Raw genomic sequence first — 27,313 nt, forward strand, 5'->3', positions numbered from 1 at the left:
TCAGAAATTTTGCAAAAGAAAAGATCAAAGAAAGTTTCAGAGATTTCAGATACAAATTTAGACTGAAGCTGGGATTGTTCTTACATCAATGAAAGTTGAGAGGAGATTTTAAAGAGGCATTTAAGCTTTAGAATGGAGTAAATGGATAGAAACTGTTCCCATTAGCAAATGGTTTTGAGGATTGAGGACACACTCAATCCTCAAAACCATTTGGAATTCAATGTCCGCAGTGGTGGTGTGAAGCTGCCGAAGGGAATTTATCTTCAGGGCCACAATGTAAAGAGAATTTATTTGCAGGGTCACAATGAAAGGGAACATGACAAAATTGATTGTTCTACAAGGAACCAACAGAGTCAGTGGGTCAAATAGCCTCTTGCTAACACCACAACAATTCTATGTTCCTATAATTTAACCACTCAAGCATGACCACCGTTCAGTTTGTGGATGACCTGAATCACCATTTACTATGCTTTTCTCTATGTTCGTCTTACAGAAACATAATGATCTCAGTCCTGAATAATACAATGGTCTCAGCATCCACTGCCTCTTAGCAGAGAGTTCTCCAGATCTCCATGCATGTAAAAGTTCTGCCAAATCATAATATTAATAATATCCAACCACAGCTGTGGAAAGGATAAATTTCAGTAAGGTGATTAGTGAGCCAACAGCAAAGGATGCCTGACTGGCAAGCAATGGCCACACCCTTCCTGACAATAATTAAGTAGTTTTTGATTTGGAGTTAGGTAAATGGAATGGGGGATGATGGGTGCAGTCTTATATAAACATAAAAGTACAAGCAGAAACAGAGTGATTACAATGAGAGATTTTAATTTTCACATTAAGTGAGAGAAAACAGATCCACCAAAACAAGTCACATTTCCAGTATGAATTTGAAATGGCTCACCAGAATGATCTATTCAAGAAATAACAAAACATTTGTTTATGCTTATCAAATTGGTTAATAGTTTACTGGAAAGAAAACATCTTTCTAACTATGACCATATATGATTGAATTTAGTATTAACCTTTGAGAGAATGAAGGAGAATCAAAAACTAGGGTTTCAAGTTTGCAAAAGGCAAGGTTTGAGTGAATAACAAATAAATTGATCATAGTCTGGGCTCTCACCTGAAAGTACATTCATAGATGTATAATACAAATCCACTAAACGGTTAGAAATGTTCCACTTCTGCAGATAAGAAACAATGACGAACAGATTGTAAAAGACAGTTTTGAGTTAAATGAAAAGACTTACATAAAGGGGAGAATTATTTCAAAAGGAACAGAAAGTAATAAATGAATTTAAATAAAAAGTACAAGGATATCAAAATAACAGTTTTATAAATATTTTGAGAAATAATTGGGTTAGTAGCAATGTGTGCTATTAAAGAACGAAACATAAGAGTACAATGGACAACAGGAAAAGATTGGACTTACAAAATAAATACTTGTATGTTTTCACAGTTATGGAAAATTGACACAAGACCTTCAATGTAAAAGAATCTAAAAATAAGGGAGGAACTTGCTGCATTTAATGCAAGTTAAAATGAAAATGAAACAAGTAATAAGGCTTAATGTAGACAAATCACTATGACCTGATTATTTAGAAGTCATTTTATTATATTTGAAGAAATTGCAGATGCATTAATCCAGGAAAATGTATTCTTTCCTGATTCAAGAGCTGTGCCTTTGCATCAAAAAATTGCAGATGACACTCCATTATTTAAGGGAGGGAGGGAGGGAGAAACTAGGTTACTACAAACCAGATAGTGTATCAGTTGTGGGGTGTAATTGGAACATTATCAGGGACAGAGCAAATGGAGGGTCAAAGCGAGTCAGTCTGAACTTGTGAAAGCTAAATTCTGGCTGAGTAATCCAGCTGATTTTGTGGACTGGTCATGAGCATGGTGGATATAGGGAAGTCTGTATACACTTATACCCATGGGAATACCATAACAAACACAGATAGTTCAATACTGCAGAAAACCTGGAGGATTATAGAAGGTGGAGAGGTGAAAGTAAAAAGGAAAGTACGAAGAAGGTGGTATATAAAATAATTCTTGCAAGTAAAGTCCATGAAAATCCTCAGGTCTTCTATGAATGCTTGAAGAGAAAGAGTATGTACAATTAGAGATCAAAATGGTAGGCTGAGTGTTCTGAATGAATACTTTACAATAATGCTGTAGGAAAATGGGGATGACATAGGCATTGACATTAAGGAGCAAGAATGAAGTATTGTGTGCGAGAAAGCAAGAGAGGTGGGGAAATGCTTCAAGTCAGTATTATGAAAGGCTCATGTTAAATCAAAGGACAATGAGCATAGATTTGATTAAGGTGACATTAGATTAATTTAGTTTTTTTTTGAGGAGGTAACGAGTAGCAGCAATGAAACTAGTACATTTGATGTAGAATGTACAATTAGGCAGACTCCCACTATAGTAAATACCTATGGGGCAAGGGGAAAGTGACAGATTAAAAATGGGCTCAGTGGAAGAAAGCAAAGGAACATGAGTTTTTGTAACAGGAAGGTTGTATGCAGTGAGGTTCTGCAGAGATCAGAACCAAGCGTTTCACTTTATATATTAACGACTTGGACAACTGTAGGAGTCACAATTAATAAGTTTGGTGATCTTACTGAAATTGGCAGTAGTGTTGAAAATGAGCAAGAAAGTTGTGGACTGCAGTTAGATTTCAATAGACTGGTTAGATGTGAGCAAAAGTGGCAAATGGTATTCAGTCTGTAGTGTGAGGTAATGCATTTATTGAGGGTAATACATAGTAAATTGTAGGATATTTAGAGGGCTCTTAGAGTGCATGTCCACAGATTCCTGAAGATAACTACTTTATCAACCTGTCCTACTAAGGAGGCATATGGGATATTTGTATTCTATGCCTGGCCTAAAAAGGCAAGAACATGGAAACCAGGCTACAATTAGTAAAAACTAGTTCGGCCAGAGGTAGGTTGACTGGTTACCAGTGTTTGCAGTGAAGACTGACAAGGACATTGCCACGGCTAGATTATTGTAATTATGAGAAGACTGGCTAGGCTGGTGTTGGTTTCTTTGGAATAAAGGAGATTGAGGGGAAATTTGATTGAAATGTTTAAAGTTATGAGAGACCTAGAATGGATCAACAGAAATTACTTATTTCTCCAAAAAAATCAATAACTAGGTGGCATAGATTTGTTGCCACAGAAGGATTAGGTAGGAGTTAAGGATAAATATATTTATTTTAAGTACTAAGGGTCTGGAACTCGTTTCTGTGTAAGGGTGAAGGAGACAGAAACTTGGATAACCATCTGAAGAACCATTGCCTACAAGGCAATGCATTAAAAGCAGAGAAGTGGGATTAGAATAAAGCCCATTTTTGGCATAGACACAGTGGGTTGAATTTCCTGCTTCTACATCATAAATTTTGATGATTCTGCAATTCCAATAAAATACTTGATCAAGATCCTCACAAGATATTATCAGAAAAAGTCGTCTGCAGAAGTGGAGGTAACCTTATGACATCTGTTGACAATAGTTAAGACAGCTGGGATATTGGTAATAGTCAGTTGGGTAAAGGACTGTAATTTGACAGACAAGCTTTCACTATATATTTCAATGATCTAGATGAAAATGTCATGCATTATGTTTGCAGATTAACATCAAGTTAGGAGGCAGTAAATTAAGCAGGTTGGAACAGAAGTAGATAACTCAGTGGATAAAACTGTTACAGGTGGAGTTCAATGTGGTTATGAGAGCATCAACTTTGCATCTAAGAAGTAAACTGGAATATTTTCTTAATGGCAAGGGACAAGGGGTTGCAGAGGACCTAAAGGATTTAGATATCCAAGTAAATAAATCACAAAAAAAAACCCAGCTCAGATACAGAAAGTAATTTTAAAACTGCAATGGTAACAATATTACAGCTGGTCAAGAAGCCATCACATGGGATACTGTGGCTATGACAATGCACAAGAATGAATTGAGACAGGGTCTGAATGAAGCTCTCTAAAACTGAACAATCACTTCCTTTTTCTTAGTACTAAAACTCCTCTTAGAGATAAAGGTTACCATTCCCTCAGTCTTCTGTCAAAATCAATAGTTGGGTAGTAACACATTTCAAGGCCTTCTCCGTTAATAACAGCAATATATGATGCATTTAATGTAGCTAAAATCCAAGGATTTCTCAGGGCATTTAAGCAAATGAGAAATTGACAATGCCGCCAGCTAACAAACATTCCTCTCTTTGAACTGAAACCATTGAGAACTAGAAATCAATCTTACTTATCTCTGAGGGACCACATTGTGCTTAAAATAGCTACTGGATGTTCCCGAATAATTTTCACTATACATTTTATCTGAAATGCTTTGAGACATTCTGAAAATGTGACAAAATTGCACATTTGCTTTTCTCTGCAGCTTTCCTCTGAACTTTAAATGAGTCATTGATCAATTTACACCTAAGTGACCATGAATTTGTCCAATGGAAATAAGTCAGCACCATGACCATCTGGAACAGAATCCTTGCTGGTAATGGTCCTTACCTAGATGGAGCTCTTATTTCGCTCACTTCAGTACATTCCCAGCTATTAGCAAATTACAACATGGAGTTCTAGTACCTTTGTCAATCATCTTTTCATGATGTCTTTGAACATGTTGCTCTTTAACATCAGGAATGAGTCCCAATAATAATTGGGGATGGGGAGAAGTGAATTAAAAAATCTCCCAAACAAATGTAGGAATAGCAGTACAAGATTAGTTCAGGCAAGTATTTGAAATTAAGGCAACAGGGTGTCATCACTCTGTGCAGCTAAGTGTCGGTGCTGTTTATTAGCTGCGTTAGTCAGTAGTGGTTGAAAATGGAAACTTTCCAACACCTCTAGAATTCTCCTTCCCTTCCACCTTCAACAGATCATCGTTCACAATATCTGCCAGCTTCAACAGGATTCCACCACAAGGCACATATTCTTCACCTCTCCCTTTTCAGCATTTCAATACACCACATAAGTAAAAGAGCTTAATCTTAAATGCGTCTTTATTTTACCCTATTTGAGAAATTCCCTTTGTTCCACCAATCGCCCCACCCTCCCTCTCTGCTACCCAAACTAAATTTCTGTTCTTATTTCTGGAGTTTTCAGCATCTGCAGTTTTCTTTTGATTTCCTAACCTGGGAAGCATGATTCAAATGGAATGAGCCTAGGTGGAGATTTTCAGATGCTTACTTGAAAGGGATGGAGGAAAAGAGATCGTTTCTGCAGGGGGCCTCCAGATAAGTAGTCAATTTCTATTCTTGAGGACCTGAATATAGTGCCTCAAGTAGTTTAATGAACTTATGAATGATCAAGCCCAATAAATAGATCTTGAGGTGCCATTTCGTACCAACTGCACCACTAACTTTAGACATGGCTCAATTCACCATGATTCCAGTATTCAACTACCAGCAAGCTGCGTCATTCAATACTCATACACAACATTCATTTGCTTTTTAAAAAAACCCTCAAGCTCTCAGCATTGCTGCAAGCCTTGTACCCACATCTCAAAGCCCCAGCACACCACCAGCTATTCAACCATACCAGCCACATCACCCAAACACATTGCTTAATACTCATGACACACTTTCCTCTCACTTGTATTACAATGTGGTGGATATCCAGAGACAGCAGGAACAAACCAGAATTATACAGGTATGTCCAAAAATCCACTGAAGACCCAATGCTGGCTATTACTAGAACAGCTACCACTAATGCCAATAAAAGGCAAAATTCACACGTTTGCTCCATCTTCTCAGATTTGCATGCAGCAGGCCGCTACAAATACCAATGTAACAATCATCAAACAATACCTCTTTCAGTCAATATTAAAAATTAATTACCAAGTATAACATTCTTGTACTCCTTCAAAATTGAGCCTTGAAATCTTTCATATTCACTGGAAACACCAATGGGGCGTTGGTTTAATGTCTCAAGATAGAGCAGGAGATCCTCAAAATGTAGGCCTGCATAATCATGACTAAGTCTTTGGAGTGGGGTTTGAAACAACAAGCTTAACTCTCAGAGCATTCCTGTCCTATTTGATCCCTCCCCGTCTACTCTCTAACTTAAAACTAAGATTTCTGAGTTCTGACAAAGTATCTTCAATCTGATAATGTTAATTCTGTTTTTCTTTTTATACATATGCTGCCTGACCTGCTGAGTGTTTCCAGTGTTCTGTTATTAAGTTTCAGAGGTGTGAATACTATCAACTGAGCTAGAACTGATACCATAGGTTGACACTTCTATAAATACGGAGGACTAGGAATTTAGATCAGGGGATCACATTGGCATGGGATTTTGTGCAGAGTTTGGAGTGATCTTTCAAGCATGAAACAATGGTCCATTCTGTGCTTGCTGAACTAGTGGCTTCCAATCCTACAATGATTCAATTTTAAAATTCTCATCTTTGATTTCAAATCTCTTTATGTCTCTCCTTTTCCTCGTCTTATCTCCTCCAGTTCTCAATCTACTACTACCAGCATTCCTCTACTTACATCCCATGCTTGTGGCTTTAATTTCTCCACCACTGGATAGCTATGAGCCAAAGCACCAAAATCTGGAAGCCCATATTACACCTTTCTGGCTCTCAACCTCTTTTTACCTCCTTTAAGTCACTTCTAAAGACTTTCCTCTGATCAAAATTTTGGTTAGCGACTTCAAAAATCTTCGTTTTAACAATACATCTGTGCAGCACCTTGGGAAGTTTTACTAAGCAAAAGCTGCTGTATAGAGGTCGTCGTGTTTGAATTCCTGTTGATAAATCCCCATACTTTTAAAACTCAAGTGTAAAAGCTTCTAACTTGCTTACCTTTCTTAATATTCAGGCCCAACCCATGATTTTAATCCATTCAATCCATTTTAATCCATTCAATATTTCATTCCATATTGAAATGTTAGATGACGATTAGATTTTGCTTTTGAATTTTGGTGGATTATTTATTCCTGCCTTCATTTTCTTTAATACTCAAACATCTCCCACCAAAGCTGCGATCTTGAATAATCATCATCACCCTTATGGTTGGAATCTTTTGGTCATTCCCTTAACTGAAATTTAATGAGGCTCAGTCCTTCTCGTTACTTTCTGCCCTTCTCGTTACTTTCTGCCCTTTTCATTATCTCATTCATTCAAATACAGATCATTTGCACCCATCCTGCAAAATATTTGCATTCCCCTTGCAGTGTGGTGACCCAGTAGCTGCATTTTATCACTGGATCCTTTCAGGGCTCAACAAAAATGTTTATTTTAGTTCTTCTAATTGATCTTATTCATGTCCTGCATTAGGCCATAAAACCCCCACAAATGTTAATCTTTAATCTCACTTAGTCCCTCATCTATTTATGTTTTAGATAATGCATTTTCCATCAAAAACATTCTTATAAACACAGAATACACTTCAATGGCAAACATTACACCACTTTCCCCCAGGCTTTGGTTTGTTGCAAATTCCGTGAGGTTATCACAATGTGTAACATCCAGCCTCCTAATTGCTTTGCTGCACCTACTGCTGTCTCAGTGTTTGTGCTTTGGCAGATGCCCTCAGGGGAGAGCCAAATACCAATATCTTATGTGATTTGTTCAAATGCATTTTTGATGCTGGTTCTCTTTCTTTCCAAGTTTACCAGATAGTTATGCAAATTCATCATAGATTCTGGTCACTGTTTTCTCTCAAAAACATTAATCAGACTGAAACTTTGAAAAGTGAATGGCCAAGTCTGTTGCAAGTTTTTATACTTCAAAAAAATTTTATAGTAAGGTCATAAAGCCTTAGCGAGGTATAATATAGAAGAGCCCCTTCAGTCTGTGCCGCCCAAACACCCATTTACACTAACACTATTCTAACCCATTTTATTCTCCCTACATTCTTTTCTATTCCCCACCACCCTCTAGTGAGGATTCCTCTCTCATTTATAAATAATTGGCCACTGTAAATTGCCCTTAAGCTCACCAAACCGCACATTTTTATGATGTGGGAAAAAACCAGAACACCCAGAGGAAATCCTTGTTTTTTTAAACTGCTTAGTAACTGCTTGACCACTGAAAACTTAGGTCAACGTGTATTACTAATAATGTTCTACTAGTTTCCAAGGACAGAACCTACCATAGGAAAATCAATAGGTGAAATACTGGTTCTCTTTTCTCTAATAATGCTGCAAATTTACACACTTATCTGCAAGTCAAACAGGCTCTGTGTCGGGGAGGTTGTGGGGAGTTGGGGGTGGGAAAGAGATCATATAAAAGTAGGTGAATAGAAATAAGTACACCTCAAGGAAAACAGAACATTTTAAAAACTTAACATTCCGGTAGCAAAATGTGGATGAAATTTATGTGCAGTTGAGAGATCTAGGGTCCTGACTGGCAACTTTGGAACTATTATGACAATTCAGAATGTCAATGGTAAAAGGAAATCATATGTTCCAACACATTAAAAGTCAACACTAGGCCAAGATAAACCGATGGCTCCCTTGTAGCTCAGAATGCATTCCCAGGAACAGCACTAATGGATTCAGTGTTAAGAGGAGCCATAAAAACACTATAGAGACAGGTGCATTACTGACAGCATTGACGTGCCAGGAACCTGGGGTACGCACCCTCGCCTTCTGGCTGCTGTCCTTGGAACCTGGTTGAGGGCTCAGCCCTCCACTCTCATCCTCAATTGTGAAATATTGCCACATGGCTTCATCTGGAGTGAGGTTTGGTGGTGGGTAGGCCAAGGCGAGCTGTGCAGCCAAACAAAGGGGCAGGCAGCAGCTTTCATCACATCTATGGGTATGATGAGAGAGAGCATAGGATCTGGGCAGTCTGTCAACAGATGGAACAGCAATTACCAGAGTCCTGCATCTCAGCAGGGAGTAGCTATACCACTCATCTCAGCCCACTCAACACCAGCCTTCACAGGCAGCCTCTGCACATTGTCTTGGTGGTTCATTCCTCACTGAGTCATGTGACAATATGATTCCTGTTTCATTACTGCACAAGCACAAGGCTCATAGCACAAGCCCAGTTATAGTGAATACAGTTCCAGTTGCTGCAATACAGTAATATTGCTGCCAATGAAAGGAGACAGAAAAGAGTAACCAAGATGATGAGGATGGAGGGGTTGAATAATGAGGTAAAATTATGTATATGTTAATGCTCCCCTGTAAAAGAGAAAGCTGAAGATATTTCTAGATTTCCTTACAACATAGGAAGAGGAGCAATCGGCAATCGGCCTATGAAGTCTAATAAACTCACAAGTTAATCCCATTCACCCACTAACTTTTCTTTATAAAGGTGATAAGATTGCTGTTTTGAGGATTCAAAACAGACTGGATAATACAATCCATGACGTACCGTCTCACCTAGCATAGAACAGTAGCATGAATGGATACGGACACACTGAAAGGGAAAGAATTCAACAGTAAGGTGAGCAAATTAATCTATGGAACAGACTCCCTTTGGGAGATGGTGAAAGCATACAGTATTGACTTATTCAAGCGCAAAATTTTCTCAGCTTTCTTTTAGAAGATATCTGACAGTATCATGCTGGTTCAAAATCCTGAAACTCCTAACCTAAAAGCACTTTGGAAGCACCTTTACCATATGCCTATTAGGGGCAAAGACAGGCAGTTCATTATTACCTTCTCAAGGACAATTAGGGATGGACATTAAATGCTAGCCTTGAGAGAAATGCCCAGATCAATTAATTTAAAACATGCTGGTCTACACTCTCTATACAAGAGAAAATGTTTCTGACTGAGAAAACATGTATAGAAGTACAAACTGTGTACCTGTAAATCAGTGAATTGAGTAAAATGCAGAAGTGACGTTACTTCAGTTTTTCTTGTCTCCACATGTACTGCCCAACTTGGATATTTCCCTGCAACTTAAAACATGCTTGTTTTCTAACTTTTCCTCTTCTGATGAAAGGTCTTCAACCTGAAATGTTAACCATTTCTACCTCCACAGATTCTGCCTGAAGTGCTGAGCATTTCCAGAATTTTCTGCTTTTATTAATGTGAAGATTATTTGTTGTGTCCAAAAACTACACGTTACAGACATTTGAAATCTAAAATAAAGCAGAAAATTCTAGCAATACTCAGCAGTAAGACAGAAAGAATTAATGTTTTACATTGATGGGTCCAAACTATGCCTTATGGGACACATGGAACAACCCTTGATTCAGTCCTACTCAGGTCCCATCTCTCAACTCTTCTTCTGGTGTCAGATCATTGCATCAGTTTCACTTCTTGCTCTTACACTCAACCAGAAAGTTTCATTATCTTTGCTGCCAATTTCAACCGTCTCCATAGGTTAGTGACCTCTATCAACTATAAACCATGACTATACTTCTTCCATTCCATTCTCCTGTTTCTCTGACTCATCTGTGCTAATGATGCCAGCTTCCATATCAGAATGTCTAACACCTCTTCACTCAACTATTGGTTCACTTCCACCATAGCTAACAGAGCTCTCAAACATTTCTCACACTTCTGCTCTCACTGCTTCTCCTCCCACACTGCACATCGTCATCCTTCATCCCATCTAGCTCCATATTCAACAATCTTCTATAATTTCTGATGTTTCCAAAGCGTTGCCACCCAAGACATCTTCCATTTTCTTCTGGAATGGTGAAAGGGGATATTCCTGCCAGGATGCGCTGGTTCACCCTTCCATCTCCACCAACACCCATGGCACCTTCTTTTACCTCTTTCCTTCTCACTGCCCAAAGCTACAAATATTCCTTCCAAGTGAAGCAATGATTCTGGTGTTTCTTTTAATTTAGTATGCTGCATCTATTGCTCACAACATAGTCTTCTCTACATTGGATAAACCAAACACAGATAAAAGCACCAATATGAAGACCCCAAGCTTTGTTAACTTCGATTCTCCATTCCATTCCTATGCTTATCTTTGGCCCCTTACTCTCTTCCAATGAATCTCAACGTAAGCTCAGGGAACAACTCCATCAGCAACACCATCTTCTGATCAGGAACACTGCAATATTTCCAGACTCTAGAGTGAATTAAACAATTTCAGATAATCAGCAATTTTCCAGCTTTTGTATTTCACATTTTAAGCACTTTTTTCTCTTTTCTGGTAATTTCAAAGATTATTCATCTCCTCCCGATCTAACCTCTGAATTAAAAATACCTTTACGATCCTTTTCACCCTGGTCTACCTCACCCTTTTTGTCACTTAATCCCTCCTGCCCTCTGCCTCATCGGGGAACTTTCATTATGTTCTCTCCATCCATCTTAACATTTCCTAATTCTTATTATTGTTTCTTGCTCCATAGACGCTACCCAACTTGCTGAATACTTCCACATATTTGTTTTAAATTCTTATTTGTTGTTAGTTAGCTTGTTACATAATATGGGATATCACTTAGATATATTCAAAACAAATCACAAGACATATCCAGCAAATACTAAGGGATTGAAGACTGTGATAATTAGACAACATGTGAATTTAGGTAACAAGTCATTAGCTGCTTGCAGTTAAATGCAAATCTTTTTTGGATGATCCAGTTTAATCAAATTGTAGTGGATTTTAAAGTGTTGTGAGATGTTTAGTAGTCAAGAGCTCAAATTTCTATGAAAATAACATTAATAGCTTTTTGTTCCATTCATTTATGTAGTCTCATTCCTTCTTTCGTTTTAAAAGAAGGTATTAAAGATTTATCAAGTTCATGATACGGGGTTAACAAGTTGCTGAGACTGACTGGATAACAACCTAAGCTAATGTAAAGGCCTTGATGTTGACTGTACAAGCTTGTTTGCCTCCTCTAACTAGGTTTATATGGAGCACGTATATCAAATAATTATCACAATAGTTTCGCAAAATGATCAGTAAACAAATTTAATAATATTGCATTTGATTGCACAGATGGCCAGGCAGTGATTCTCTGGAGAACCCCTGGCTAGTTGCTGTGTGCATGTCAACACACTACAGTACCAAGCACAGAAGGCATTGGAGGTTAGACATGGCCATATGTGACCACCCACTGTATCGTTAGATACAATACTAAGTCTAGGTTGGTTTTGTAATGTAATAAGCTGAAGACACCATATCAGGCCCCTCACATTACTCCAGCCACAGTTGGCATATCTACTGCAGCTTTATTCATTTGAATTGGGTTGCTGACTTGGATGAAAAGGTTAATGAAGTACTTTAATCTTCCTGATAAAATAAGTTTATTTAAATCACATTTAAATTTTTAACATAATTTTCAATTTAAGTGAAATTTACTTCAACTGTATAAAATCTCTGATCAGAGACACTGAGATAGCAGAAAAGGTCTTTGATAGCACAAGCTGTAAGAAGGTATCAGGAAGGTCCAGGGCCAAAGCTTCAGGCTTCACTACCCGAGGCCTGGTTGTGCTCACAGTGCATTTTACCTCCTAGGATGGCCCCCTCACATGTTCTAGACATACATGCAACTCCACAACCTCAACAATGGAATTTGACTCTCATCTTCCTTCTGTAATGGCTCAGTAAGCCATTCAGTTCAAAGGCAATGAAGGATGGGCAACAAATGCCAGCAAAATCAGCACCATTCACATTTTTTAAAATCTGTATTTGTCACCAATTTGCCCATCCTGTTACCTTTTCTTTCCTCTTGCAATCACAATCAAAATTTCACACTCCCCACAATTACCACCGACTTGCCCAACAATTTGTAACCACATGTACAAAATAAATAAGAAAATCATTATGGATTCTTGGAAACTACTTTCTTGACCAAGGGCTGGCTTCATGTAGTTTTTGATGTGTACTCTGCAAAACTGAGAGGTGTTATGAAGAACAGGATTTAGTAAGAACATAGGAAAGGGATGGGGGACAGGAAACAAAATATTTTTAGGAAAAATTTTCAAAATTCTAAATGTGAAGAATAGGTAATGGTTAAATTGCAGAGGAGGGTATGAAGCAATAATGAGACAAATCAAATAAAAAGACAAAATGCAGAGAAATGTATGTATTGATGGGGCAAGACTGTGAAGTGGAGATTAAAAAAACTGCAGAAACTGGAAATCTGAAACAAACAGTAAATACTGGAAAACTCAGGAACTCAAGCAGCATCAATGGAAAGAGAAACAGTCAACTTTTGGGGTCTGTGGCCTTCATCAGAAATGGGAAAGAGAGATGCAAGTAGATTTTCAGTAGGAGGGAGGATGGGGGGGAAAGATGTGTAGAACAAAGGGAATGTCTTGATGAGTTGAAAGGATGAGTTGAAATGGCTTAATGGGGACAGTTATTAGCACATTAAGTTAATAGGCCCACACGAGATCTAAACCTTCAGAAAATCCAAAAAGAAAACATTTCATCTAGAAACATCACAGATGATTGCTCTTTGATTCATTGCACCCATGTTGCTGGTCTGTAAAAGCTTATAACACATTCTCTTGACGTTTTATTTATATTCAGTGACTTCCCTTTTATAACCTATTATTTAATTAAATTTTCAACTCTTTCTGATCGAGCATTTCATATCACATCAACCAGTCACTTCTTCAACCTGCTGCATAATTGTTCCCTTCATCTGAATTAAATGAGAGACCTCTTATTTTTAAACAATAGCTTCCATTTCTAGATTATATAGAGCCTTGGAGTCACACTGCACGGAAATAGGCCATTTAGCCCAACTTATTCATGCCGACTAAGATGCCTATCTAAGCTGGTCCATTTTGCCAGCATTTTTCCCATATCCCTCTAAACCTTTCTTATCCATGAACCTGTTCAAATGTCTTTTAAACATTGCAATTGTATGTGCCTCCACCACTTCATTCCATATACCCACCACCCTCTGTATGGAATAAGTTGCCCCCAGGTCCCCTTTAAATCTTTCCCTTCTCACCTTAAACCTATGCCGTCCATCCACCTTATCTGCGCCTCTCATGATTTTATAAACCTCCATAAGGTCACCGCTCCACCTCCTTTGCTCCAGGGAAAACAGTCCCAGCCTATTTCAAATATTTCCCTACAACTCAAGTTCTTCAGTCTAGGCAGCATCCTTGTGAATATTTGCTGCACCCTCTCCAGCTTAATCACATCCTTCCTATAGCGTGGCAACCAGAACAGCATACAAAACTTCAAGTGCGGTCTAACAAATGTTTTGTACAACTGTAATGTGATGTTCCAACTCTCATAGTCAATACCATGGCCGAAGGCAAGCATGTCATATGCCTGCTCCACCATCTTGTTTAACTGTGTCAACACCTTCAGGGAACTATATACTTGTACCATAAAGTTTCTCTGTTCAACAACACTCTCCAGGGCCCTGCCATTCACTGTGCAAGTCCTGCCCTAGATTAACTTCCCAAAGTACATGACTTCGCCCTTGTCAGAGTTAAATTCCAACTGCTATTCCTCCATCCACTTTCACAGTTGATAAATAGCCTGTTGTAAGTTTCTTCACTGTTCACTATACCACCCATTTTGGGGTCATCTGCAAACTTACTAATCATGCCACCTATGTTCTCATCCAAATCAATATATATATACAAACAGGGACCAAGCAGTGATCCCTGCAGCACACCACTGGTAACAGGCCCCCAAACTGACAAGCAACCCTCCAGTACCACCAAGCCAATTTTGTATCCAATTGGCTTGCTCACCCTGGATCCCGTATGTTCTAACTTATCAGACCAGTCTACCACATGGGATCTCGTCAAAGGCCTTGCTAAGGTCCAGCTGCACCCTCTCCAGTGCAATCACATCCTTCCTATAGTGTGGTGACCAGAAATGTACACATTTGTTAGGCCATAGCTGGAGTAATGTTTTATATAGTTGTTCCATAACTTCCTTGTTCTTATATTCTGTGCCCCACCTAATAAGGGCAAATATCTTGTAAGACTTTATTAGGTGGGGCACAGAATATGCACAGAACAGCAGCACAGGCAACCTCATTTAACTGTGCTGCTGCTTTCTAGGATCCTTGGGCATGCACACCCTGGTATCTCCATTCTTCATTCTGCACTGCCAAAGATTCATCATCTAATCAGGTAATGTGAAGCCAGGATATTCCAAAATAAACAGTTTAAGTAAAATGTGTAAGTGTTCTCAATTTAGATCTACAGAGTTCTAGTTAGGAGAACTTCTGATGTCTGGAATAAGGGAGTGGTATTTTTTTGAAGAAACAGACCTTGTATCGAAGCTAACATGGTAAAGAAGTTCTACAATTTCTCTTGTATCCTAATCTTTTCGGATTCTGCTGCACTGTAAGTTTCTGTATTTTCCCCGCTTGTCACCATGAATAACAGAAATAGAATGTCAATAGGTGTTTAATTAGTTGTTTTGCTTAATTAGTTCAGCACAACATTGTGGCCTGAAAGGCCTGTTCCTGTGCTGTACTGTTCTACGTTCAGTACTTTGTGGGGTCCTGCTATTAATTGTGTATATCCTAGCCTCAACAGTCCTCCGCATTTCTGGATTAACTTCCATCTGCTATTGATCTGCCCATTTTACCAACTGATCAATATTGCTCTATTGCAGAATTATCAACACCAACCTTCATGTCACCTGCAAACTTACCAATTGAATCTCCAACATTCACATCCATTACGTCTATTATATACATTAATATACATAGTTAACAGCGAAGGTTCCAGCACTGATCCTCCAATATACCAGTCACAAGCTTCCAAGGGCAAAAGAAAACCCCAATCATCACCGTCTGCCTTCAGTCAACAAGCCAATTTCAGAAACAATTTCCCAAATTGCCCTATATCCTATGGGCTCTCACCTTTTGGAGAATTCTCTCATCCGGGACTTTGTCAAAGGTCTTCCTTAACTCTATGGAGACCAATCAATAACAGCACTCTCACTGACACAGAGTTAACACTTTTAAAAATACAATTAAATTAGTCAGGGAGGATCTCCCTTCAGTAAAGCCAAGATGACTATCCTGGATTAATCCCAGCCTCGCCCAGTGCAGATTAAATCCTGTCCCTCAGAATATTTCCCCCCAATAATTTCCATACAACTGATTTTAGACTCACCTGACTAAAACTACCTGACTTACCCCTGATGTCCTTTCCGAATAAAAGTAGCACATCTGCTGTCCTCCAGCCACCTAGCATCTCTACTGTAGTCACAGAAGATTTAAAATTTCAATCAGAATCCCAGCAATCTCCTCCCTTGACAATAAGTAGCCAGGGATACATTTCATCTGGCCCTAGAAATTTTTGCCCACTGAGACATCTAACACCTCCTCCTTTTCAGTAGTAATTTGTTCCAGAATTCGACATTCCCTTTCTTGAAATCTCCAACTACAACATCCTTCTCCATAGTGAATACGGATGAGAAGTATTGACACAAGACCTTATCAACGACCTCCAGCAACATACAGATTGCCACTTTAGTGCCTAACAGACCCTACTACTTCCCTAGTTACTCTCAATATACTCTCAATTAAATACATTGGGATTTTTTCTTAATCTTGTCTGCCAGTGCCATTTTGCATCCCTATTTCGCTCTCCTAATTTTTTTTTAAGTACCCCCTATGTTTTCAATACTACTGTAGAAGTTTGTCTGTTTTCAGTTCACAGACCTGCCACTAGCTACTTCTTTTTTATTAATCCAACCCTTGATATCCCCTGAAATCGATGATTATTTGGGCTTGTTGGCCTTTACCTTCACCCTTACAAAACAACATTGTCCCTAAACACTCATCATTTCATTTTTGAATGACTACCACTGGTTGCAGTTGGGTTTACTGCAAGTAATTGCTCTTGATTCACTTTTACCTGTCCATGATTAGAAAAGATTTTTGTTTTTCATGACACTTTACATCTTTACCATGATTAGCAGTGCAAAATACACAGGCAAAATAAACTAATCTAACTCTAGAATTTTCAATAAGGAACAGAATTATATTGTTGCAATGTTATTCTAGTCACCTTTTTCATTTTTTAAAGTCATTTTTTGCCCTATCTTGATACTTATTTAAATTAACATTCATTTAAAAGTTAATGTCAAATAAAGCTTGCATTTCTGTAATCTGAACTCCCATGTTAATTCCTTAACATGTTATTTTAATGAATTAGTAAAGAAGTAGGATATGAAACTGATACACAAGAGATGCTGAGAAGGCTGGGACAGGGCTCAAGGTAAAAAAAAAATCACCCAATTGGGCAGGATGCATCTGACGTTGCTGACAGAAGGCAAAATAGCTAAATCTTGCAAACCTTCTTGGATAAGGAATTGGTGCAAGATGACTAGAGGACAGCCCTGCTCAAAAGCCAGATAACCTACTGATCAACTAGTCCAAACCAGTTGTGAAGAAACTTTCAGAAGCAAAATTAATTGTTAGGTGGAAAAATATTGACTAATAAATTCACAACGATAACAGATGAGTTGGAAGAAACATTGTATTCGACTTGCTTGAGGTTTACAATGAAGTGGAGAGAGCTGAAGAGAGTGTGTCACGTATATATAGACTTGGAAAAAGGTATTTGATAGAATAGCGCATTATAGACACCTTAGCAAAATTAAAACCTTTGAGATTAAAGGTCAGTGACAGCATGAATACAAAACTGTCTAATGCACAGCAAGCAATCTTTTGCTGAATAGTGCTTTTTCAGACCGGATGTACGCATACAGTAACATCCTCCAGATTAGTATTCGGGTCACTGCTCTTTTTGGATATTATCAATGATCTGGACTTGTCCACACAAGATACAACTTCAATGTATGCAAATAACATGAAATGAGAAAATCTTGCAGGCACATTGACAGGGAAGGATTTAGTGCTACATGGAAAGAGGGAAAATAACAACAGTCAAAATCTAAATAGTACATTTTAAAGGAGTTCAGGAAGAGAAGAGTTAGGGGTACATGTATATTCAAATATTTGAAGGTTGTATGACAAGTTCAAAGTACTTAGGGGAAAAAATTCAATGGCTGTTTCACCACATAAATAGAGGCATAAGAGTACAAAAGCAAAGTCAAACAGAAAACAGAACCTCTGGCTGGTGTAACCTGCCCACTTATGAACACCACATTATAGGAAGGATGCCCACTGGTACCCCACTTAGCCTTCAGGATTTATTCCAATGAATCAAGGCTAAAAGGGGTCATTTTAGTATGATACATAGAGATGTGTTACTGACAGCACTGCTCTGCAGGGAACTGGTCCAAACCCCTGCCTTCCCCACTGCTGCTCTCTGCAGTGCCAGGAACCTGGCATGAATGCAGCAAGGAATCACGCATGGTTTGCTCTGGAGAGGCTGTCTGCAAAGGTAGGCTGAGGGAAGCACTGCATCTATTCAGCAAAGAAATGACTGGCTTGGGACTGCATCCTGACTGATAGGCCTTTACTGGGTCTGGCACCATCTCTCCTTGTGCTGACAGACTGCCCAAGTCCAACAGCCACTCCCACCATCACTTGCTAGATGTGATGGAAGCTGCTGTCTACTCTTTAGCTACACAGCTCTCCCTAAACCAGCAATCTTTCTATGGTCAGTAATAGACTTTGAACTTGTGTGGCCAAACTGAATAGTGGGGATAATAGCTTCCATCACATTCAACAGCTGGTGATGAAGGAGATGCGAGGATCTGGGTGAAATATCAATACATGATATAATCCCAAGCAATGGCCCTCACTTATCACACCAGCCAGGGTGCAGCCCTGAGCCACACATCTCAATGCTGAACAGCAGTATCAATGTCTTTAGCCCACCCAACACCATGTCTCACAGGGGTCTTCTCTACAGCAAGCTATAAGCTATTAATTACTGTGAGAGCACCTGAAAGATTTGTCCCAGCTTACAAAACAGCACAAGCAACGAGGGCAGGGATTCACAACAAAGATGGGGGGGGGGGGGGGGAAGAGGGGAAGAGGGAGAGGGGGGAACGGTGGGCAGAGAGGGGGGAGGAAGGAGGAGGAAGGGGGGAGAGAGGGGCGGGGGGGGAAGGAGGGGAGAGGGAGGGGAGAGGGGGAACGGTGGGGAGAGGGGGAATAGTGGAGAGGTGGGGGGGAGGGGAATGGTGGAGCAGGGAGTGTTAGATGGGAGGACAACCACAAAAGGGCTGAAATAATTAAGTCTAGAGATCACAAGACAAGGGAGCAGAAGTAGGCCATTCAGTCTATCGAGTCTGCTCCAAAGAAAAAAAAAGAAATGAGAAACGGGGGGGGGGGGGGGGGGGGTGCAAAAAAAACCTAACTCCAATTTCCAGCCTTATCCCATATCCCTTGATACCCCGACTATTTAGATATCTATCTATCTCTTCCTTAAATGCCTCCAATGATCTGGCCTCCACTGCTGTACCTGGCAAGGAATTCCACAAATTCACCACCCTCTGGCTAAAGAAATTTCTCCTCATTTCTACAGGTTTTAAACCTGTACCCTCTAATTCCAAGATTGTGCCCTCTGGTCCTGGACTCACCCACCAAGGGAAACAGCTTGACCACATCTACTCTGTCCAGTCCTTTCAACATTTTAAATGTCTATGAGGTCCCCTCTCATTCTTCTGTACTCCAGTGAGTACAGTCCAAGAGCTGACAAACGCTCATCATACGTAAGCCCTTTCATTCCAGGAATCATCCTCGTAAATCTCCTCTGAACCCTCTCCAACATCAACACATCTTTCCTAAGATATGGGGCCCAAAACTGTGCACAGTATTCCAAATGAGGCCTCACTAGTGCCCCATAGAGCCTCATCAACACTTCCTTACTTTTATACACTATACCTCTCGAAATGAATGCCAACATAGCATTTGCTTTCTTCACTGCAATATGGCAGAAGATTCAGATAATGCAACGGCTATGGAAGTAGGTAGTCTTGGTAATGGAACAGATATACAGGAGAGGCTTAACTCATGGTCAGATAAAACACCAAGGTTGCTAATGGCTTGGTTTAGATATTATCTAAGGAGACAGAGGAATCAGTGGCTAGGGAATCGGAATTGTGGTAGGAATTAAAACAAATTACTGATACTTTGTTTTCATGGTCACAGTCAAAAGAATGTCATTTTTGACTTTGATAAGGATCTTTTTAGCATCGTGATAGAAAACTGTTTGGATGGGATCAAATTAAGATGTTTAGGCAAGATTGGGAAGGAATAAAACCTTGAGTTAAGCAAACCATTAAGTGCATTAAGGAGGATTTAACAGAGGGGTTCAGATCAAGATTTTTGATTAGGGATTTTTGCTTTCAGTGGCAGGACTCAGACATATAGATTTAAGATCACTGGCAAAACACTTTAAACAATCAGTTCCATGCCACTTAATGGAACAATATTCAACAGTAGCATTCAAAAGGGTGAAGGATAAATATTCAATTAATATATAGTTATGGATAAAGGGGGCAGGGGAGAAATGGAGAAATCTGGGCAATGGAATTAGCTTGCAAACTTTTTCCAAAGAGCCAGCAGAGGGAAAGCAGTCAAGGTGGTCTCTTCTCTATTTAAAAAGGTTTTCATTTATAATGTGTGGCACCTCTGACAAGGTTACTGTTTTTGTTTAAACTGTGAATTGCAGTGGAGATGATGACAACGACGGAACATTAACCTGAATCATTGAACTCCATGTTGTTATGATACTTCCAGTAACAGAAGTACTAAGATCCAGCAATGACGAAGGAATGGTGATAATTTTGAAAATCAGGATAATGGGTAACTTGGGGACATTGATAATGGGTAACTTGGTGGAAGTTGCAGGTTTGGGAGATTGTGTCAAAACAGTCTTGGAAAGTGGCTGCACTATATCTTCTTGGCAATACACACTGCAGCTGTAAATGTTCCAGTCATGAGGGGAGTGAATTCTCAGGGTGGAGGATAGGGTGCCAGTCAAGCAGGCTGCTTTGCCCTGGATGGTTTCGACCTTGAATAGTTAGAGCTTCACTCATCCAAAGAAGTGGAGGATATTACATGACACTCCTGACCATAGAAACCTGTGACCCCCGTCCCCCCCCCCCCCGCTCTTCACTTGGAAGACCAAGGATGGCATATTCAGAATACACCAACATTTGCAATCATCCTTATTTTTAAATACATCACCATTCTTTGATTATTTGACCCGCTGAGACTATCCATCACCATTCTTTGATTATCTGACCCGCTGAGACTATCCTGTTTCTAAGCAAAAACACTTCATCCCATAGCCTTGCAAGTATTTTCCCTTCAAGTTCTTAATCAATTTCCTTTTGAATTTGCCTACATCACCCATCCCTTAGCAATGCTATCCAGATTCTAATCATTCACTACATGGAGGCTTTTCCCTCCTGTAACTTATTTTTCTGTTACCAATCATCTTTACTCCATGCCCTCCGATTCTTGACCCTTCCATCATGGTGAACAGCTATATCCCATCTGCACTGTCTAAATTTTAAATACCTCTGCCAGATGCCCTCTGAGCCTCCTGTTCCAGGTAGAACCATCCCAGCTTCTCTTGTCTATCTACATAATTGAAGTCCACCATCCTTGGAACCATCCTCGTAAATCTCTTCCAGATTCTCTCAAAGGTCTTCATATCCTTCCTTAAGTGTGGAAACCAAAACTGGACGGAGTCCTCCAGCTGTGACTGGACCAATGTTTTGTGAAGATTCAACATCACTTCTTTAAATTTGGATTCCACACCAATACTTATAAAGGCCAGGATCTCATAAGCTTTTATAAAAAAATTATTTCTGATGTTGTTCTGCCAATTTCAATCTCTTACATATATCCCCAAATCTTGATCTTCTTGTATTCTTTTTAAGAATTGAGCTTTTAATTTATATTGCCTCTTCTGCTTCTTTCTACCACTTCATTTCATAAGCTGCTGGTGAGACTGCACCTTAAATTGTGTGTGCAGTTTTGTCTTCATATTTAAGAAATGATATAATTGCACCAAAGAAATGGGTCATCAGATTGATTCCTGATAGGAAAGGGTTGACATATATAAAAAAAAGATTGAGAAGCTTGGGCTTCAATTCAATGGAGTTTAATAGAAAGTCTTATTGAAACATTAAACATTCTAAGGGTATTAACAGAGAGGACAGTTCAGAATAACCAGTCTCTAGTTTAAGATGAAGATGATGGGAATTACTTCTGAGTGTAATAATCTTTTGAATTCTCCTTCCCAGAGAGTTGTAGAAGGCAGAGTCACTGGGCAAGTGAGGACCATTCAGAAAATCAGCATGGATGTTTCAAGGTCAACGTGTTTACCCAATATGATACGCTGCTAATGAAGCTGAAGGGGAGATCACAGCTCAGGCAACTGAGGTTCGATCTTGACCTCTGGTGCTGCCTGTGTGAAGTTTGCATGTTTTCCCTGTGATACATGGGTTTCCCTCCAGGTGCTCTGGTTTCCTCTCATACTCCAAATATATACTGATTGGAAGGTTAATTGGCCACTGCAAATTGCTCCCAGTGTGTCAGTGAATGACAGAATCTGGAGGAGTTGATGTAATATGGGGAAAATAAAATGGGATTTTCTGTGGGATTAGTATAAATGGGCATTTGATGGTCAGCACAGACTCAGTGGGACAAAGGGGCTGTTTTCCTGCCTTATGATTCTATGATTGGCCTATTGCTTATTATGTGCTAATTTCACATCTTTCTATGATAAATGTCTTCTGCTACATGTCTGCCATTCCACTACCTTGTCCATATCCTTTTGGAAACATAGTGAACGATGAGGAGGATGTTAAGTTTTTGTCTTCTACAAATTTGGAAATCGCACCCTATGGGACTAAGTTCAACTCATTATTGTGCATTAAGAAGAGCACTGGGCCTGGTACTGACTCCAGGGGAACACCACCATACACTTTCCTCCAGTGTGAGAAACAAATATGTCTTATTACTCTATGCTTTCTGTCATTTAGTCAATTTCTATCCATACTGCTATTGTCCCTTTTATTCCACAAGCTGTAATGTGTGACACTACCTTTGAAAGCCTTTTGAAAGTTCACATACATCACATCAAATATATTTCCATAACAAACTTTCTCTGTTGCCTCATCAAAACAAAATCTATCAAATTTGTTAAACTCAATTTGCCTTTCACAAATCCATTCTGGTGTTCTAATCAATCCACACTTGTCTAAGTGTCTGCCAATTCTGTCCTCAGTTAACACTTCTGAAAGTTTCCCCATTACGCAAGTTGAATTGACAGGTCTGTAGTTGCTGGCTTTATCTTTTTCTGAAGGGTGTGACTGTTGCAGTGCTTCAGTCCTTAAAGACACTATCCATATATTCAGAGGTGTTTGGAAGATTATGGCCAGCATCCACAATTTCCATCCTTACAATCCTTAGCAATATAGGATTGGTGATTTATCTAATTTAAGTGCACCCAAGCTTCCTAGCACCCTATCAAAATTTTAGCTCATTTAGTATCTCAACAACACCATCTTTGCATGAACTCCAGCAACATCACTCCCTTTGATAAAAGCTGATGTGAACCACTTATTCAGTATTTCAGGCATATTCACTGCCTCCAAGAGTAGGGTTCCATTTTGGTCGCTGAACAGCCCCACCTCATTTTACTGCTTACATACCTATAGAAGATCATTGCATTCCTTTTATATCTGTCACCAATCTTTTCTCATTTTCTGCCTTTGTTATCTCTTTCATTTCCCACCTGAGCTTATGACTTAAAGCTTGTGGAAAGGCTTTAGGAGGTCAGGATATATCACTGGTTACAGGATACAAAGATTCTGATCTGCACTTGTAGAAACAGTATTTATATTGTGGTCACTAATGACTCCAAGGTGTGAAGGATGAGGCTCTTATCACTCAAAATTTATAAATTTAATTCCCACCTGAAGGTCATACCAAGCATAATGTAATGTCCACTTGACAGATTGATCAAGATTAGCAAAGTAAAACTTGAAGTACGAAACAAATCAAATAAAATTCCATTACATCTGATTTATCAACAGTGTCCTTGCTTTGGCCACTGGTTCCTTAATGTATCAATTTAAATCAAAATGTTTTGTGACCACTTTTAATGGACAGGAGGGTGGTCCCTATATTTGAACTCTATGGAATATTAAGCAAGAATGTGAATGATGAACTTCAAGCTTCCCAAAATGATCGACTATTTCAATGTTTGGTTCAAATTCAGTTTTGTTTAACAAACCACATCCAACACGAGAACACAATACTTGGAGCCAGAAAATTTTCATTCCAACATGAATTTGATCAAGACCCAGAAGGTAAGATAAGACTGCACCAGTTCACCTTGCTAATCTACAATGTTACAATGTACATTCATTTTCAAATAAACATGTCAATGAAATAGTTTGGGGAGGTGTTTGCAGTTTGAGGAGGGGAAAATATCAGCTGAAAAATCATTCATAATATTGAAAAATATTTTGAGTAAAGCCAAGAATGCACACTATTCTTACACCTACATTTTAGTTTCAATTAGCAAACAGAGGAAAATAAATTCTTTAATAAATAAAGGCATTGGGTGACCGCTATGTCGAGCACCTTCGCTCCGCCTGCCGCAACAGTCAGGACCTCCCTGTAGCCACCCACTTCAATTTCACATCTCACTCCCATACTGTTGAGGCCAGACGCAGATTGGAGGAACAACACCTTGTATTCCGCCTTGGGAGTCTCAAACCTGATGGCCTCAACATCAATTTCTCTAATGTTCAGTAACTCCACCCCTTCCTTTTCTTCTCCCCTACTCTTTAGTCTTCCCTTATTCCTATGGCTCCCTTCCCCCACCTTGACGACCTGCTCATCCTCTCCTTTTGTCTCCTCTCTTCCCCCATCTCACTGCCCTCTCCTACCAGATTCCTCCTCCTTCAGCCCTTTGCCTCTTCTACCCATCACCTTTCAGCTTCCCCCTCTCACCTGGACTTGCCTATCACCTGGACTCGCCTATCACCTGCCTGTGTGTGCTCCTCCCACCCCCCCACCTTCTTATTCTGGTTTCTGCCCTCTTCCTTTCCAGTCCTGATGAAAGGTCTCAACCCGAAACGTCGACTGTTTATTTCCCTCCATTGATGCTGCCTGACCTGCTGAGTTCCTCCAGCATTTTTTGTGTATTGTTGTCAGGTTTTGTACAAAAGGGTAGAAGAGAAATAAAAACAAAATATCTAAAAAATGCAAAAATATAAAATATGCCAAGCCAAAGAAATAGTGATATAAAGAATGCACAGAGAAGTGACCATCAAGCTGGGGGAAATCAGAGAGAAACTTCAAATTCAGAAATTTATGTAAACTACAACAAAAGCAACTTCATTTATACAACATCTTCAATGTAATAAATGCACCCAAGGATTTTCATAGTAGCATTAACAAAGAGACATTGAATCATATAATGAGATTTTACACTAGATGACCAAAGCCTGGGCAAAGATAAATCATGGAAGACACTCAGACCACTGAGAACGTAGTTAAATATTACATGTTTCAATCTGAAGGCCAAGCCAGATTTGTACCCAAACTGTCATGTTGAAGTTCAAGACTTTACAAGAAAGAAAATTAATGAGTATATTTAACTGTTTAATGAGTATATTAAACAATTAATGAGTACATTTATGTAAATACCTACATAAAAGTGATTTCTAACAAAGAAAATTTAAAAGTTAGGGATTATTTTATCAAAAATGGAGATGCTGCTTCTCTCAAGGTCTGATTCATTTTTCCTTTCTTTAAAAAAAAGTGGTTGATCCTCACTAAAATCTTTTGGCAACCAGAATTTTCATAACTTGGACTGGATGCAAAATTTGATGCAAAAACTTACTCAAATTGATTTATCTGGAACCTTAAAAGGCTACAAGTGCCACCGCACCATCTTAAGAAAAATACTTAGTGTAACCTTTCACATTTAGATGAAATGCTCAGTACATTCATTTTTACTTAAAATACTTTAACAATTCAACACAAGGGGTACAGAGAAGGTATATTTCAGCATTCCAGAAGTGAGATCCTATCATTCAATACAGGGAACTGCTAATGGCACATAATGGCAGGCCATTAAAATGACCAGTGCACATAAAAGTTATGCAAAGAAACAGGGAAAACAAAATAAGCAGTTTATATTTGTGGATGCTAGAATTTTTTTGTTTAGAACTCTATAGATTTGAAGAAGCCAATTTTTTTTTAAACTTCAGATGCGTGGCTATCACTGTGGCAACTAATCAGGGATTGGGTGTGAGACTGCAAGGTTTTTTTGAGCAGGATTTTAATGAACAACATTTCATTGCATTGCAGCTCTATGGAATATAATATCCAGGCTTTACAATTATCAGTAAACCACATGGTATTGTGAAATAATAATTTAATGGACATTATTCTACTTTTCTTAAGTAATAATGGAAACACATTCACACTTACCTTTTCCATTAAATGATAATGCAGAAGCCATGGCCCCTGTGACTGGCAGTGGCAGCTGGGGTGACGATGGTTGCGTTCTTGGCCTGGTTCCCATTCTCGCTCTCTCTGTTCCAGGGACAAGCAAAGTCCCAAATGGCTTTTCAATAGCCAGGTCTGGTGCTACAGAGTCTGGATTCTGTGCCATTTGATCAAATCTATCTGATGAGGTATCCTGAAAGCCATCAACCACTATCCTATTCTTTAGAGGGCTTCTGGGAACCAGGATTTTGATGCCTGATTTAGTAAGGTCCATTGTCTTCCTACTGGAGAAAGTCTGAGAGCTGGTTTTTCGGAATTTCTGGTGACTTGGCAAGAACTGGCTGGAGTTTTTTGAGTCAGTGTCTTTACCAATTCCTGGTGATCTGGGAGAAGACTTTGACAGAGAACTGTTGGTCGACCTGGAAATTTGTTTGCGAGCATTGTTTAGAGAATGTTTGTTTGCTCTGGAAAAAGGTCCATCTTTCTGCTTATCACTGTGCTGCCTGTTAAATTCCAGAATATACTCCTCACAATTCACCAGATGATGTTCTGGTTCCCATGTGTCATCATCACTGTCATAACCTTTCCATCGGACCAAGTACTCTGTTCGCCCCTTTTTATTTTTCCTCTTGGCCACAATTCTCTCTACCTATTAAATCAGGAAACACAGGAATCAGTGACACAGAACTTGCTGTGGGTTATGCACTAAATAATGAATGTTACATCTACACTACCAGTCTCAAAGGAGTTAGTCTAGTAAATGACCAGGTCTTGGATTGGGTTCGAACTTTACTTAATACTTCCATGAAGAATAATGAAGAATAATAGAATTATAACCTACGTACTGTTAGATTTGATGTCACGTCTTTACATAACAACATGCATGGGAACTATGGTAGCTTACAACTGTACAGGAGCTATAGGAATGTTAGTGAATATATTGTCCAATGAACAATGTATTCCAGCAACAGTAAAATACTGAGGCTCAAAAAGGCCCTTATGATAGATTGCAACCACACTCAC

General features: G+C 39.1%; 1 protein-coding gene across 1 annotated transcript in view; it reads right to left on the bottom strand.

Annotated features, from left to right (window-relative positions):
• cdyl (chromodomain protein, Y-like) overlaps positions 1-27,313 on the bottom strand; it is a 171,572-nt gene that overhangs the window by 42,334 nt on the left and 101,925 nt on the right. Inside the window, exon 2 of the mRNA XM_052015955.1 lies at positions 26,273-26,939. Coding sequence (XP_051871915.1) covers positions 26,273-26,939 — 667 coding nt within the window. The remainder of the gene's footprint in view (positions 1-26,272; positions 26,940-27,313) is intronic.

Source organism: Pristis pectinata, chromosome 5, assembly GCF_009764475.1.
Source record: "Pristis pectinata isolate sPriPec2 chromosome 5, sPriPec2.1.pri, whole genome shotgun sequence".
Classification (NCBI taxonomy): domain Eukaryota; kingdom Metazoa; phylum Chordata; class Chondrichthyes; order Rhinopristiformes; family Pristidae; genus Pristis; species Pristis pectinata.